The following is a 12100-nucleotide window of genomic DNA, read 5'->3' on the forward strand; positions in this document are numbered from 1 at the left end:
GATGATTATGAGCCACTAAGTGTAAATACAAGTACACTATAATTTATTAATGGAATCTTGTCCTTATGGTTAAGTTTGATTCAAATACTTGATTACGTACTTAACTCTAATACATGATTCTTTGTAAATTTAAGAATTTTCATACAACATTCATTTCATAATAGTTTAAATGTGACACTTAAAATATGAAATCGAATCTTGTTGTCAATACAACTTTTTTTTTTTAAATCTTGTCCTATGACAATCAACTTTAAAATTTAAACGAGTGAATGGGAGTAAGAAAACCTAATGAGGCAGGGAATCTATTACAAGCACACAAATAGACCATAGTTTTCATACAGTGTTTAGATTAAAGCATATAACGACTTATATAAAATCGTTGAATGATAATATGATATGAGAGAATCAAAGTCATTTCTTGTTATATTTTCATATTTTTACTCTAAGAATCTTTGAAATAGTAATAGAATAGTCCTATATATATTTCTCTACTAACATATTACGCCATCTTAGTTATATCAGTGTATGTCTACATTGAAATCAGCAAAGTAATCAAATTATTCATATAATTATGTACCGTATTTTCATAGGTTGGCAACAAAGAAGGATAGATATTTATATTTTACAAAAACTCAAATAAAATTAAGACTAAAAAATCATCATGCTTAGATCACCAATACGTGAATCACCTTTGTTTGCATGCACAAATTGTAATTTGTTTTAGCTTGTTACACAATTTGGTAATCCATTTGTAACATAATACATGACACAATCAAATATTGCACACATATCAATGTATTAATTTAACTATATTTTTATATAATTAAATATCAGTGAATTATTTTTAAAATTATATCATGAAACTTTATATATTGAAACCTATAGAACAACATATTTTATGATAAAAATATATTTTTATTACCTTAGTAAAAAATTATGGTCAAACTTAATGCATTAATAGTGAAAAAAAAAATTCAACGTCTCATGTATTATGGGACAGAGGAAGAACTATTTTTCAACCATGTCGAAAAAAAAAGCGCAATTAAGTAATTAAGGGCATGTTCACATTTACTGAAGTGGATAGAGCTGAAATGAATATTTTATGAGAGAAAGAAATCAAGAAATGAAGTAAACTGAAATAAACTAATTGGAGCTGAACTGAACTGAAATTAAGTTGAAGTCAACGGTCTCTAAGTATATAAATGGTAGGTATTAAAACATTTTACCATCCAATGATCCAAAAAAACTGTCATAATCTCATAATACATTGAATGAGTGAATAAAAAAATATTATAATAGTATAACATGCATAAGCATTTCATCATATAAGTGTATTTTAAAAATATGGATAAGTCGCAAGTGTGCATGAAACATCCATATATATATATATATATATATATATATATATATATATATATATATATATATATATATATATATATATATATATATATATATATATATATATATATATATATATATATATATATATATATATATACCTTCTTCAAGTTTAGATCGTGTGACAGTCAATATTTTCTTTATTCATTCAATTAATAATCTCTCTTCTTGCTTCATTCTATTATGATAACACTAACTTTGTCAAACTTGTAGTTTGACATTAATACCACTTGAAAAGATCGAAATAAGTGAGTAAAAAATAATACGTTGTCAAAGAAATATTGTTAATTAATTAGCTAAGGAAAGAGTTATCTACAATTAATTAAACTTTCATAATAGTCGACTATTCTTTGGATTCACGTGAGACAATTCTTCTAATCACATGCAATTGATTAGGAAATGGGGAAGAGATAAGTAGAGAAGCTAATTAAGACTGATCAAACACCACTTATAAAATGAATGATGCTTGGTTAATGTCATTCTGATGCACAATTAAACAACTTTTTTTTTTTTTGAAGGAACAATTAAACAACTTGTTGATAAACACGTATTCAAGAATATGAAATAAAATCATTAATAAGAAAATTATTAAATGAACAATAACCGTCCTTTGTTCATCAAAATAAAGAAAAGGTGCCTTGGCTACACCATGCCTCTGGATATGCAATTGGTGTAATATCTAAAGAACATAAGAGGTATGTTTTATATCTTTTTCTATCAAACATTTGTATAATCACAATTAGGATTTGTTGTGATTTACTGAACTGAACTGATCAAATTGAACTGAATATTTTATTAGAGAAGGAAATTAGGAACTGAACTGAACTGATTAGAGCTGAACTAAACAGAAATTAAGCTGAAGAGACCAGTCTTTATTCCCTTCAGGACCTGTTCTCTTTAGCTTATTTTCAGTTCAGTTTAGTTCCTAATTTTCTTCTCTCATAAAATATTTAGTTCAGTCAATTCAGTTCAATAAATGAGAAGAGGCCATCAATCCTTCATTCCTAGCTTCTTTGCATAAATTTGAAGGAAAGCTTTCTACAAAGTGCTTAGGAAAAAAAAGTCCTTTAGTCCTTTTCAAAGGAAGGACAATCAAGATATACATTTTATTTCTATATTATACTAGTACTTAGGGGAAAAAAAAAAGTCATTTTAAAGGGACGAAACACAATCAAGAATTAGATCACCTTATAAATGACCAATTATATTTTTGAACTATTTTAAAATTCATTGTAAAAAAGATGAGAGTGAATAAGTATTAAATTAAATCATATGGAAATTACACATACATTTGCAATGAATTGAGGGGAATTCCACCGGCATGAATGTTTGACTATGACTACCTTATCATCCACATTATTAGTGGGACCAATTTAGGAGTTATGGATCTTTCTAAAGCCATGTATGTGCCTTTTCCACCTTAGATTATTTTCGTTTCCCTTCCCTTAAAATGCTGGCATATGCATGGTCTCATCAATCAAAATATTTCCATGGACCAACCCTACATTCAAGTTATCAGCATAGAAGTATTTATTATAAATTATACTCATGCATATAGTTCTTATCAAATAATGCCTTACCATAAAATAAAAATCATATTCAAAATTTAGGATATTTTTTGTAACTCCAATAATGTTGTCATGTCGCCAATTTATTATAGGTGCGGAACTATATAAGTTTGTGGAGTTATATAAAGATTCACAAATCAACAAGCTTCCTAAATGTAGCCATTAATTTAAATTAGGGTGTCATGCTGAGCTCATTACCTTCTTCGTTCTTTTGTAAATTCATCCTTTGAAATTTCATGCTAGCTAATGAAAAAACTTATATATACTATTAATATATGATCTTTAATAATATTTTAGTAAAAAAAATACAAAATAAAGATGATAGTTTAATAGGAATTTTTTAAATTCGGTAAAAAAAGAAAAAAAAAAGAAAAAAGGTATACTTTAAAACGAATCTACTCAATTGCATAATTATATTTTCATGGCACATAAATCACATAAAATGATCAAAGAATAATACTTTTTCAGTTTCTTTTTGCTTTCAAAACTTTAATTTATTCATTGTTCTTATATACACAATTTTGAAGCAATTTGATTATTTTAGGGTCTGTTCTGATTTAATGAACTGAGCTGAAGTGAACTGGACTGATTGGAGCTGAACTGAACTGAACCAAAATAAATATTTTATGACAAAAGGAAATTAGGAATTGAACTGAACTAAACTAAACTAAACTGAACTGAACTGAAATTAAGCTGAAAAGAAAAAGCCCTTTGTGTTAAGAAAAATAATCATGCAACTGAAATACTTAATTTATACTTTTACTAAATCAAATTTATGTAAAGGAATGAAAAAGTATATAAATGTATAGGACTGTATTACAGCACTTTTGATTTTATCTTATTTTATGCGGAATATGAACTTATCTAAACTTATTCTATCTTCTTTAAACTTACAAAACTTATCGAACCTATTAGAAGTGAACATGACCTAATTATTTCCAATTTAATCATACATTCATAGTTAATACCCTTGTGTGCAAAAGAGGAAAGCCAAAGTGAACCAAATGAAACAACCCAACATTTATTTCAAGGAATAAGGAATTGTATCAAGTCATAAAATGTCACATATACATATAAAAACAAAATTTAAAAAGTTGTTCATGATTCTCGTGTTTATATAAACATCACATATACGTTATGCTGACGTAATCCAAAAGTATACAAGATTACCTAGGGAGGCAAGGAAGCTCTCTAGTAGGCCAGTTTATGGGACCCACTCCCAAGTTTCCTTCCTATTGACTAAATTAATTAATTAATTAATTAAATAAACTACTATACTGTTGATTCTGATTAACGAACTTCCCTTAGTATAAATACATGCATTCAAATTCTAGTTTCTATTTCATTTTCTAAGTTTACGATATTTTAAACATAACATTTCAAGAAAGGAAAAAAAAAATTTACTCCCTCGATTCATCCCATAAAAAAAAGTGTCCACTTTTCATATTTTACGGGAAAAGATGGTTGATACAGAGATCTCCGATAATGTTATTGATGTTCCACGTCCTATTGTTAGGAGGTTTCAAGCTAGGCCTCAACGTGAAGGTGTTGGGGCTGTTGTTCGTAGAAGCATTGGCCGGTAAGCTTATATTATCCTCTGTTTATTAGTATTTTTCGACATGATTCAAAGACGGTTTGTGTAGGATCAAATGGGTTATGTTCGACCAAGGTTACTAAAAATACAATAAAACCCGTCTGCATCATTAGCCTTTATTTGAAGATACATATATTTCGATCAACTGTTTGGCTCAATGGGTGTTATGTTTTCTTATTTTCAGGTATGAGCTCAAGTATTTTGATCCTTTCATAGTTTTGGATGAATTCTCAGGTGGGTTATTAAATTTTTGGGCAATTATTTGTTTCTAATTAATTTGCTTAATTTATAGTAATGTATTGTATTTTACTGACATTTGTTATTATTTGTACTGTTATTTCTGCAGTTTCTGCTCCTGCTGGATTTCCTGATCATCCACACAGAGGTTTGTTCTCTAACATTCAATATTCAGCTTCATAATAAATAAGTAATTTTCAGATTATTTTTTCAAAATATTAATAAAAAAAAAATTGAATAAGATTTATATGTAATATTAATATTGCTAACAGTAAATTCTATGTTCTGTTTTAATTACAGGGTTTGAGACAGTAACTTACATGCTACAGGTAAATTTTATAGTTAATCTTTTTTCATTATGCAAGTAGTATGTATATATTCAAGTTAGGTGAAATTTCCTTCTTTCTTCTTAATGTGAATTGTTCCATCTTAAACAAGATTAGTGACAAACTATATATTAAATTAATTACTTCAACTTGAATTTTAAGCAATGATAATGCATTTTGACCAGCAACAAAACTACCAGATTATAAGTTTGCTTATTGTTGCATTTTTATATTGCTATTGCATAGCTAATGTGATGACATGCTTAATACTTGGAAGTTAATGGTATGTTTTAAGAAGTAAACTATATATAAGGTCTATTTAGATTAGCTAATGCATCGATATATAACACATTTATATTGGGATGAGAACGATATTATATAAGTTTGTATATGAAATATGAGATGTGCAACAAATGAGTATGTACAGTACAGACTCATAGGTAAAAGTTGTGTTAGTGTAAAATGAATAAAAACATAACATAGGTTCAATCAGTATTCTTAACAGATTAGGAATATGTTAAGAAACCGCGAGTTGATTGGTGCTAATGTACATATATGTCATTAGTGCTTGAAAAACATGTTTTCATACTATGTTGCTTCACATGAAACCATCATAAGTGACTAATACTATCATTAGAATAAGACCAAAGACTGCACTTTCTTGGGTTTCTTTTCAATTGAAAAATATTACGTGTCCTCATTTGAGATACAAAGATCTTTCGAATATACGAAGTTGTTTCAACCACTATATTGTAAGAATTTGAGGATATATTAATTTAATTTGGATACAGCTAGATTTTGCTGTTGTTGTTGAGAAAACATGCTATCATATGCTTTAAATTTGGGAGCTAATATGATATGCACATTGTGCACCAACATTATTGCCTAGTGCTATCATGGTCCATGCTTCAACTCAAAAAAAAAAGTGTGAATTTGAATTCCATACCATTTAGATATTCACTAGTATGTACACAAAATTAATCATTTCATGTGAATAAAATATATATACAATAATAATGTCACATAAGTTAGTGGTGATCAAGCCGACTTTAGAAAACGATTAATAATGTCCAATTGATTGACTTAATTAAGTTAACACCAGAAAAGAGTTTGACCACTTACAATTTTGATGGAGTTAATTTTAACACTAACCGGTATAAGTGGACACCTACCTTTCTTTGCACTCAATCTTTAACTTGTGACAATTAGTCTTGCTTAACCACATGCCGGTTAATGTTTCTCTTTTCTTATCGTTTGTATGAATTTGTTGTATGTGTTTATAGGGAGCTATTACACACGAAGATTTTGCTGGACATAAAGGAACTATAAATGCCGGTGACTTGCAATGGATGACTGCTGGAAGAGGGATAGTACACTCGGAAATGCCCGCAGCACAAGGTGTTCAAAAGGGTTTGCAACTTTGGATCAACCTATCTTCCAAACATAAAATGTAATAAACTTTATTTTAATTATTATATTTATATTAGGTTCGTAATTAATTACCACTATGATGTCGATAAAACTAATTTCTAGATTATTTAGATAATTTTTAATTTAGTTATTAACAATTTGTACTTTTAAAATTTTGTTTAGAGTTGAGCCAAAATATCAAGAAATACAAAGTAAGGATGTAGTAGAAGCCGAGAAAAATGGGGTCAAAGTTCGAGTAATAGCAGGGGAAGCCCTTGGAAAAAAGTCACCTGTTTATACAAGAACACCAACTTTATACTTAGATTTTACTTTAAAGCAAGGAGCAAATCTTCAACAACCAATTCCAAAATCATGGAATGCATTTGTTTATGTCTTAGAAGGTGAGGGCATTTTTGGAAACTCAAGATCTTCACCTGTAACGGCCCACCATCTTCTTCTTCTCGGGCCTGGTGATGGGCTAGTTGCTTGGAACAAGTCCAATAAACCTCTTAGGTTTATTTTAGTGGGTGGTGAGCCATTGGGTGAACCATTGGTCCAATTGGGGCCTTTTGTCATGAACACACAAGAAGAGATTGATCAAACTCTTGAAGATTTTGATAATTGTGTTAATGGATTTGAGAGAGTGAAGTTTTGGAAGTCTGAAGCAATGATTGACTGAAAAAATTTATGATCCCACTTGCTATATATCCCTATTTACTTACCTCGTCTCAATGTATACGGGAGTTATGACAAAAAAAAAAAAAAAAATCAACGGATAAACATGAAAGTTACCGAAAAAAACTTTTTTTAAAAGAATATAGGGTAAGAAAATCGAGTCACATACCCCTAAAAGGAAAATGAGAAAAGTAAAAAGATACGGCATTAAGATTCACTTTCTTCTTTTTTATGGTAGCAAACCATTTCATTTGACACATAAATTAGATCGAAAATGAAAGATTTAGTTAGAGATATCATTACACTCTCTAACTCTTTTTCTCTTATAAGTAGACATCGATTACGAGTAGTGAAGAGTATTATTTGAATTCTTTATAGTCTTTATTACATTGAAACATATTAGTGTTTATTTAAATAGCTTGTTATTATAATTGTGTAATGTTGTTTCTACTATGTAATTTAATGTATTTCCCTTAAACCTTTGTAATTTTTTCACCAAAATTGGCTGCCAATAATAAAATAAGAAAGCATTACAAGTGGAACTATGTAAAATTTCTCCTTTAGTAGGCTATTGTCTTTATTTCACTCTATTAATTTTTGCATAATAATGGAGTATACCTAACAACATTTTACAAATTTATGGAGTAGAAACCTAAAGTTTAACACAATTTTATCTCATGAAAAGGTCAACAAAATTATTAGTTTCAGAAAAATTAATACATATTTATTAGTCAAATTAAATTATACAGGAGCTCAATACTTTTCAAGTTTTTTTTATTGGCATCTTAAGAATACCTCAACAACTTAGCAATAATCAAAATGGACAAATGGTCCACACATAAAGTTTCAATTCATCAAAAAAATTGAAATAAAGTGCTAAGTATAGTTTATAAAAACATACTTACCTCCGTTTTTTATTAGTTGACACATTTTGACTTTAGCACTATTCACACACCTCTCTTTAACCATGGTTTGTGATTTATATGTAAGGATAAATATAGTAAGTGGGATCTTGTTAGATTCTTCACAATGTATATTTTCATAAATCAACTTTTTATAATTTTTGCTTATCGGTTCTTAAAGATATTAATGATTTAGTTTGTGCATTGGCAAACGTGACTAAAGAAACGTGTCAACTAAAAAGAAACGGAGGGAGTAGTTTATAAAAACATATACCATCAAACAAATCATATTTATGTATAGTACATAATAAATTATCAAGCCCATAAGTTCTCCAATTGCCCATAAACCATCCCACATCCCATGCCCATCAAAATCAATAATTATATCCACAAATTGTTTAGATGTAATCATTATTATGGTCATTTGGCCTATAAGAATCCACATATCCTAAACTTATTTTTTCCAAATAAAAAATTAATATCATATTTTTTTATTTAATTAAATGCGTATAAACATAAGACGAGTACATGATATGTTAAATCAATAACTAGGATATGAATACGACAAGTATAGTATTATATATTTTTTTTTTGATGTTCTACCCGGTTCACCCTTTGGGCTAATCCGGATTTAGGGATCAGTTCTGGGTGGTTAGGATATGAATACGACAAGTATAGTATTATATGGAGTAAGTGTTAAGTTGATATAACTTAAGGTTTATAGTTTTATCCGTCCATTTAGCTTTTCTAATTATTTCCTCAATTAACATGCTAAGAAGGTGTGTTACAACTCATGTATAAAAAAACAACAAAGGACATACATGTTTTTATAAAAGAAGATTTTATGAATTTAAATATTTAACTTGATAAAATTTACTCTACATATCTAAATAAGATCGATTTAATTATTAAAATGAATAAATCGAAATCAAAGTGTTCAACCCAACTAAGCTTAATCTGATGGTTGAACCCCGAGAATATGTTTTAGACTCTATCGCTCCCTCTCACATGGAAGGCCCTTTGGGCTTGAAATGTGGATGCAGCGTAGACCTTCTCAAACCCGGTGCGAATTAATTCCATTTTGAAGGAGGGGCGGATAAGATTCGAACCCGTGACCTTTATGTCATGCTGGCTCTGATACCAACTACCATAATTCCCTTTGTTAAAAAGATTAAATAAAAAAAACAAATACAAGATGTTTGTTTGAAGGGATAAATGGTGAAATAAGATTAATAATCCCTTGTATCTTACCATCTCTTGTTTGTCTAATGGGAATTGTTCTATCCCATGTAAAAGGAATGAGATAAAATATAGAGTTATTCTTCTATTCTTATAAAAAGGGAGGGGGGCAGGTTGGGGGATTAAAATTGAAAATATATATAAATATAAAGAGAAGTTTTTTCCCGAATTTATAAAGAGCCACGTAGGATTTAATTTTTTCAGCCCACCACATAGGATAATAAATTTTAGTGGTAGTCAATTAAATACGAGATTATTAATTTCTTTTAGAATTAAATAATTTAAATGGCACATAAGCAAAATTGACGAATGAGATTTTTCAGTTTAATTAATTAAATATAAAATATTATATTTTGATATTAGGAATTTTATCTAAATATATATATTACCTCCGTTAACAGTTATTTGCAACATTTGTCATTATCGGTTGCTATTTATTATGTGCAACATTTTTTTTCTTTCCACTTTTAGTAACTTTTTGCCAATTAAATGACCATATTACCCTTACTTAAACAACTTAGATATCTAATTAAATTACTAAGTTGATTTAACTCTTTACCTAATGAATATGATTATTGTAATCATTTTCACCAAAAATCATTCATCTTCATCAAAATCATTCATCTGCCTCACCATTCATCTCAATCAGAATAATTCATCTCCCTCACCCTTCTTCAATTTCATTAGAATTTCTAGACTTTTCGACACCGGGCCCGAATCCTCCAAAATTTCTCAAAAAGCGTGGATATTAGCCTTCAAATTTGAAATTTTGACTTTTTTTTTCGCCGGAAAATAAATATTGCCGTATTGTTTCCCATGATCCCTAATACCGTCCAGGAGTCCCATTTGGTGGGTGGAACCATCCAATTTGCCTTTAAACGACCAATTTACCGGTTTATAACTTGCACCGATTTCATTAACTCAAGCCTACCACGAACATTTATGACAAAAAATAATTATCATATATGGTTTCAAATGGCATTATATGACCCCGAGAAGTATCCGCAAGAATTTCAAGACTTTTCGACACCGGGTCCCGAATCCTCCAAAATTTCTCAAAAATCATGGATATTAGCCTTCAATTTTGAAATTTTTGACTTTTTTTCTTTTTGAAACGAAATGTTTACCATGATCCCTTATACCGTTCTAGTGTCCCATTAGGTGGGTGGAACTATGCAATTAGTATTTAAACGACCAATTTACCGGTTTACAACTTGCACCGATTTCATTAATTCAAGCCTACCACGAACATTTTTGACAACAAATAATGATCATATATGTTCCAAACGACATTATATGATCCCATTATGTATCCTTTAAAAAATTTCAAGACTTTTCGACATCGTGCCCCGAAACCTCCAAAATTTCTCAAAAAAGCGTGGATATTAGCCTTAAATTTTGGAATTTTTTGACTTTTTTTTCGCCCGAAAATAAAAATTACTGAAATATTTCCCATGATCCCTAATACCGTCCAGGAGTCCCATTGGGTGGGTGGAACCATCCAATTTGCCTTTAAACGACCAATTTACCGGTTTACAACTTGCACCGGTTTCATTAACTCAAGCCTACCAAGAACATTTATGACAACATTGTCAACATATAATTATCATATATGGTTTCAAACGGCATTATATGACCCGAGTAGTATCCCCTAGAATTTCAAGACTTTTCGACACCGGGTCCCGAATCCTCCAAAATTTCTCAAAAATCATGGATATTAGCCTTCAATTTTGAAAATTTTGACATTTTTTCGTCCTGAAATAAAATTGCCGAAATGTTTACCATGATCCCTAATACCGTTCTGGAGTCCCATTGGGTGAGTGGAACTATTCAATTTTTATTTAAACGACCAATTTATCGGTTTACAACTTGCACTGATTTCATTAATTCAAGCCTACCACGAACATTTTTGACAACAAATAATGATCATATATGTTCCAAACGACATTATATGATCCTATTATGTATCCTTTAAAATTTCAAGACTTTTCGACACCAGGCCCCGAAACCTCCAAAATTTCTCAAAAAGCGCGGATATTAGTCTTAAATTTTGGATTTTTTTTGACTTTTTTTGCCCAAAAATAAAATTTGCTGAAATGTTTACCATTGTCCCTAATACCTTCCGGGAGTCCAATTGGGTTGGTGGAACCATCCAATTTTCCTTTAAACGGCCAAATTACCGGTTTACAACTTGCACGGATTTCAATAACTCAAGCATACTACGAACATTTATGAAAACATATAATGATCATAAATGGTTCCAAACGGCATTACATGACCCCGAGATGTATCCCCTAGAATTTCTAGACTTTTCGACACCAGGCCCCAAATCCTCCAAAATTTCTCAAAAAGCGTGGATATTAGCCTTCAATTTTGGAATTTTTTGACTTTTTTTTTCGCCTGAAAATAAAAATTGCTGAAATGTTTCCCATGAACCCTAATACCGTCCAGGAGTCCCATTGGGTGGGTGGAACCATCTAATTTGCCTTTAAAAACCAATTTACCGGTTTACAACTTGCACCGACTTCATTAACTAAAGCCTACCAAGAACATTTATGACAACAAATAATTATCATATATGGTTTCAAACGGCATTATATGACCCCAAGATGTATCCCCTAGAATTTCAAGACTTTTCGACACCGGGTCCCGAATCCTCCAAAATTTCTCAAAAATCATGGATATTAGCCTTCAATTTTGAAAATTTTGACTTTTTTTCGTCCTGAAATAAAATTGCCGAAATGTTTA

The 12100-nt window shown here is 29.9% G+C and overlaps 1 protein-coding gene across 1 annotated transcript; it reads left to right on the forward strand.

Annotated features, from left to right (window-relative positions):
• Positions 1 to 4290: 4290 nt before the first annotated feature.
• LOC110723964 (pirin-like protein) lies at positions 4291 to 7560 on the forward strand. Its single transcript, XM_021903382.1, has 6 exons — positions 4291 to 4548; positions 4748 to 4797; positions 4910 to 4948; positions 5101 to 5129; positions 6410 to 6576; positions 6720 to 7560. Exons 1-6 carry the CDS (start codon positions 4430 to 4432, stop codon positions 7213 to 7215), a joined length of 900 nt encoding a protein of 299 aa, XP_021759074.1. The 5' UTR covers positions 4291 to 4429; the 3' UTR covers positions 7216 to 7560.
• The last annotated feature ends 4540 nt before the right edge of the window (positions 7561 to 12100 follow it).

The sequence above is a fragment of the Chenopodium quinoa genome, unplaced genomic scaffold (assembly GCF_001683475.1).
Source record: "Chenopodium quinoa cultivar QQ74 unplaced genomic scaffold, ASM168347v1, whole genome shotgun sequence".
Classification (NCBI taxonomy): Eukaryota; Viridiplantae; Streptophyta; class Magnoliopsida; order Caryophyllales; family Amaranthaceae; genus Chenopodium; species Chenopodium quinoa.

Coding starts and splice junctions, on each gene's coding strand:
- LOC110723964 (XM_021903382.1), top strand. CDS start 4,430: ATGGTTGATACAGAGATCTCCGATAATGTTATTGATGTTCCACGTCCT. Junction 4,549..4,747: donor GTTCGTAGAAGCATTGGCCG/GTAAGCTTATAT, acceptor TCTTATTTTCAG/GTATGAGCTCAAGTATTTTG. Junction 6,577..6,719: donor CTATCTTCCAAACATAAAAT/GTAATAAACTTT, acceptor AATTTTGTTTAG/AGTTGAGCCAAAATATCAAG.